General features: G+C 34.9%; 1 protein-coding gene across 1 annotated transcript; it reads left to right on the plus strand.

Moving 5' to 3' along the window:
• Window positions 1-4,230: 4,230 nt before the first annotated feature.
• Window positions 4,231-5,441, plus strand: LOC143571382 (delta(12) fatty acid desaturase DES8.11-like). Its single transcript, XM_077056820.1, has one exon. The coding sequence runs from the start codon at window positions 4,262-4,264 to the stop codon at window positions 5,390-5,392; it is 1,131 nt and encodes a 376-aa protein (XP_076912935.1). The 5' UTR covers window positions 4,231-4,261; the 3' UTR covers window positions 5,393-5,441.
• Window positions 5,442-5,890: the final 449 nt, after the last annotated feature.

The raw sequence follows: 5,890 nt of genomic DNA on the forward strand, positions 1-5,890 counted from the left end.
GTATTAGATCTTTATTACACGAGCTATATACAAGATTTAGAGTTCATAAACAAGCTAACCAAGACCAAACGAACACGTAAAGGTATGTTCTTGCTCTTAAAGTTTACATTTTTATAAACGATTAGTCTTGAAACTTGAGTCTAGAATAGATCAGGTATAAACGAAACATAAAGTTGTAAACTTGATGATAAACATGAGTGTAACGAACCCGAAAATGGAAACAGATAAATGAACCCTTAAACCTAGTTGGAATGTTTTAGCTTAAAAGATCAAACTTTATGATTCGTTCGGGTCAAGTTTGGTCCGCAATCAGACTAGGAAACGGGTGGGACTAAGGCGGAACCATAATGAGCGAATTAGGGGCACGAAATTCATGTTTTGATTGATAAAACGAACCCTGGCAGCAGCAGCTCGCTACATCAAGCTTAAGTTCGCTGCTGAGCAAGTTCGCCACTTTAAGTTCGCTCACGTATAAGTTCGCCGGACACTATGTTCGCTGAACACTAAGTTCGCCGGACCCTATGTTCGTCGGACACTAAAGTCGCTGAATGTTAAGTTCGCCAAAGTTAAGTTCGCTTACGTTAAGTTCGCTTAACATGTATGTTGGCTTACCTTTATGTCCGCTCATAAATAAAAGGTAACGAATCGGATGGTGAATCAGACTTAATTCGTTATGGAGAATGAGTTAACTAATTAGAAAATAAATTAAAATCCTAGTGGAAAATGTGTTAAGACAGTTAATGAAAATAAAATTTTTCCAAGCTGATCTGCCAGCTTAACCCCAGCCAGGGGCTCTGCCCCTTGGACCCCGCTAGGGGCTGCCGCCCATAGAATCCCGCTGCCAGGGACGCTGGCCCCGGACCCCCGTTCGTTGTGGGTTATATAAAGATAGAAATATGATATGAGTGGTAATAGTTAATTGATATGTAAATATTAGACAGTTAGCCGTGCACAACTCAAGAAGGTAATAACTATTAACGGTGAACGTAACCTCATTCAGGTGAGTTTCTAGCCCCATTTCCTTGTTATGTTTTCGGGGCTGTGTGCATACTAGATGTGATAGTTAATACACTTATCTTAACTGGTAAGTGTATGCCTTATATGATTTATATGTTATGTATGTATATCTTAAATGTGAATGAAAGCTTGTCGGTACGTGAACGATCTTCAGATATTGCATGTGCTAACAAGGGAGGTATGTTTATGATGGATGCATGTGTATGATAGATATATGTACAATATATGAATATGTATGAATGATTAAAGAAAGTATGTATGCTATGGGTATGTAAAGACAGTATGTACGAAGACGAAGAAAGAGGGACCTGACCCTAATAATATCTGAGATAGAGAAGAAAGGGACCATACCCTAATAATATCTGAGATAGAGAAGTAAAAAGGGACCAGACCCTAATAATATCTGAGATAGACAAGAAAGTGATCAGACCCTAATAATATCTGAGATAGACAAAGGAAAGAGGGACCAGACCCTAGTAATATCTGAGATAGAAAGAGAAGGGATACGACCCTATCAATATCCGAGATAGAAAAGGACAGTAATTTATATAGTATGAAAGTAATAAAGTATGAACGTATGTATGAACTTATGTAATGAAAGTAAACTAGTAAGGTAATTATTATGTATCTTCGGATGCATAATTGCATGTAAGTGTATGTATTGTATTATGTGTGATTAACTAAAACTCACTCAGCGTAGCTGACTATTAGTATGCACGCAGGTGAGTAGATTGAGGCAGTTCGCTTGATGAGGACACATGGCATCGAATTGAAGACACTGCGTCTCAAGGAAATGTTATGATGTTTTAAAGACTATGTTTTGTTTTCAAATGACTATGAATGTTTGATAAGACAGGATTTGAAAGTTATGTAATGTTTTATGGTTGAAATTTTATATTCCGCGTAAAGTTTTAATTAACTCTGATATTTAGAACTGTGTTTATGAGTAAATCCAACTTCCAAAGTAGGGCACCGGTAACGGGGGCCTTACACTAGAAATACGATATGGGTAGTGATAGCTTATTGATACGTGTAATTGTTATGCAGTTAGCCGTGCCCACTTAAAGAAAGGAGTTACCATTAACTCTAAGAGGAACCGTGTTCAGGTGAGTTTCTAGCCCTATTACTTGTTATGTTTTCGGGGGGTTGTGTGCATACTCAATGTGAATGTTAATACACTTACCTTAAATGGTAAGTGTATGCTATGATGATTGATGTGATAATATGGTATGAATGTGATGAATGAATGCTTGTCGGTGCGTGAACGATCTTCGGATATTGCACGCATCGTCTGGGGAAAATAATGTGTAGTATATCTAATATGAGATAAGTACGTATGAAAGTATGTAATGAAATAAGTATGTACAAAAGTATGTTTATATAAGAAAGGGTATGTATGATTATCGGATGGATGGAATGTATGGTTTAAAAGAAAACAGACTCTAATAATATCTGGGAATGTAAGGAACAGACCCTAATATTATCTGCTAATGTATGGAACAGACCCTAATAATATCTGCGAAGGTTATAGGGCGAAATGCTCTTTTAAAAGTATATGTATGGATGAAAGTATGTATGTATGAAAGAAAGGTAATAGGCTAAGTATGAATATGTATCTTCGGATACGTGTGTATATATATATGTATGTATAGGGTAAGGATCTTATGAGAACCCTTTGCAAATTGAGAACTTTGAGAACCATTTTGGATCACTAAAAACACTTATAAAAAATATTTAAAAAAATCATAAAACAAAAAACAATAAAAATTTTAAAAAAGTAAAAAAAAAAACCAAAATTCTTATATTTCATTCCGGTTTCATTAAAAAAGTAAAAAATAAATAAAAAATGACGTCGTATTATACACATATGCATAATTTTATATAATCTTTAGTTAAGTAATATACACATATGTACAATATCATTTATTTTAATTATACATGTGTGTACAAAAAAACATGTAAATGTACATATGTGTATATATTATACATATGTGTATATAATTTAGCTAAATCGAGGTTTTTTTTTATTATGAAACCGGGATGATAAAATAAGAATTTTGGTTTTTACTTTTTTGATTTTTGTGTTTTTTTTTATTTTATGATTTTTTTTATTTTTGGGTTTCTTGTGGTCCAAAATGGTTCTCATAGTTCTAAATTTAAAAAAGTTCTCTCATGATCCTGATCCTATATATATATATATATGTAAGTATATGAATGTATTTTATGTTGCCTGATTAACTAGAACTCGCTCAACGTAGCTGACTTTAAATATGCACGCAGGTGAATAGGTTAAGGCAGTTGGCTTTGATCGAAGACACATGGGATTGGACTGAAGGCACTGACATCTTGAGAAAAATGTTATGATGTTATTATGATTTATGTTTTATTTTGAAAGACAAAGATGTTTAATTTGGAAAGATTTGAATGTTTTTGTAACATATGTTTGAAGTTTATTATTCCGTGAAAAGTTTTAATTAACTCTGATATTTAGAACTGTGTTTATGAGTTAATCCAACGTCATGTAGGGTACCGGGACCGGGGCCTTACATATTCCTAACTCCTAATTTTTTAAACTATATCATAGTGTAGATACAAAATTTTAGAAATTATTAATTAAATAATTTTAGTAAAGGATTGTTTAATGACAAGTTTTTATTTAATAAATATTTTACTTATATTATTGTATAGATACAAAAGTCTAACAGTTTAAAAATATTCTATATTTTAAATGACAAAGTTACATACAAAATATCATATGTGAGACTTGAGGACATGGTCTAAATAATACAAATTAGTTTAGTGTTAAAATAATCCAAATAATTGGTAGTTAAAACGTGCAAGTTCCAACATTAAATAAAATGGTCATGTTCATTTAGTGTCCATTCACAAGTCACAATTTGTGAACCGAGGTCCCCAACACCACCCATTATAAAATAGTGTTAAAATAATCCAAATAATTGGTAGTTAAAACGTGCAAGTTCCAACATTAAATAAAATGGTCATGTTCATTTAGTGTCCATTCACAAGTCACAATTTGTGAACCGAGGTCCCCAACACCACCCATTATAAAATGGTTAGCACTTTGCAACCTGAAGGAGTCCAACTGCAAACAACTGCAAAGCAAATTATTTCCCTTAGGTGTATGTATTCTATTGAGGGTATTTATGCATGCTCCTGATATAATTGATGATGCATGATTAATTAATCTTTCTCTTGCAGGTTTTTGGCATTGGAAATAAGAGAAATGGGTGCAGGCGGCCGTATGAATGAAGCTGACGTTGAGAAAGATGTTATGAAACGTGTTCCCACAACAAAAACTCCATTTGAAATTAGTGATCTCAAGAAAGCCATACCACCACACTGTTTTAAGCGAGATCTAGCAACCTCCTTCTATTATCTTTATCGCGACATCGCAGTGGTCTACATTATCTACTATCTTGCGTCAACTTACATTCCTCTTCTACCTGCACCCGTCAGGTACATCGCATGGCCAATTTATTGGTTCTGCCAAGGTAGCGCCTTTATGGGTATTTGGAGCATTGGTCATGATTTGGGACATCATGCCTTCAGCGAATACCAGTGGCTTGATGATGCACTTGGTTTTGTCCTACACTCGTGCTTCCTCACTCCATACTTTTCGTTTAAATTCAGTCACCGTAGCCACCATGCCCACACCAATTCAATGGAGTATGATGAGGTTTGGATCCCAAAACGAAAGGCCGATACCTTGTATTCAGAAGTGCTTAACAACCCAATCGGAAACTTGGTCATGACTGTCGTTAGGTTACTTTTTAGCTTCCCCGCTTACTTTACCGTCAATATTCACGGCAGGGAATACGATGGGTTTGTAAGTCACTTTTACCCACAGAGTCCTATGTTCAACGATAGCGAGCGCAAACTGGTTTGGCTCTCTGATGTTGGAATGCTTGTAGCTTTCTATGGTCTTTACAAGATCGCAACTGTTACAGGTGCAACATGGTTATTTTGCATCTATGGAGGTCCGTTGTTGGTTATGAACGCCCATTTCATCTTTTTCACCTTTTTGCATCATAGCCATCCTTCAATAGCTCACTACGATTCAAGAGAGTGGGATTGGATAAGAGGTGCTTTATCAACTATTGACAGAGACTACGGAATCTTCAACACTATTTTTCACGACGTAACGTGTGCTCATGTAGTGCACCATTTGATCTCGACAATTCCACATTATCATATCGTTGAGGCCACCAAAGCTATCAAGCCCATCTTAGGTGACTACTACAAGTACGATGACACCCCAATCCTAAAGGCTTTCTGGAGAGAAACAAAGGAGTGTATTTACGTAGAACCGGATGAAGGTGCTGAGGATAGTGGTGTTTACTGGTTTCGGAAGTAAATATTCAAACCAAACGACTAGCTAATGTGTTATATATATATATATATATATATATATATATATATATATATATATATATATTTGTACTCGTGTTGCAGTTGTGCAGTTGTCTTGTTTCATGTTATATGGCAATAAAGACATATTGTATTACAAGGGTAACTATGATATTAATTTTCTTTCTTCAACTTTATACTTCACTTAATTCTAGCGTTGTATATCTTCCTGTTTTTGTAATGATAACAAAATGAGTGAAACTAATTTTTGGTGCAATCATGACCGTAATAACTTCACAATAATTTTTTAAACTGAATCTGGTTCGTTCAACTAGGCAGTTAACCCTAAAATTTAACAATATATTAAAACAGTTGCAGACGGCTTTTGCTCCAAGTTTCTAATTCCCCATGACCTGGCGAATGAAGAAAATATAATTGCCCGGAGTTATCAAGGGTTGATTTCCTCGTGAGTTGAAGGTAAGTGAGTTCTTAGCATGAAATAGAG

The sequence above is a fragment of the Bidens hawaiensis genome, unplaced genomic scaffold (assembly GCF_021521415.1).
Source record: "Bidens hawaiensis isolate Kalapana, Puna unplaced genomic scaffold, B.hawaiensis_p1.1 tig00025364_1, whole genome shotgun sequence".
Lineage (NCBI taxonomy): Eukaryota > Viridiplantae > Streptophyta > Magnoliopsida > Asterales > Asteraceae > Bidens > Bidens hawaiensis.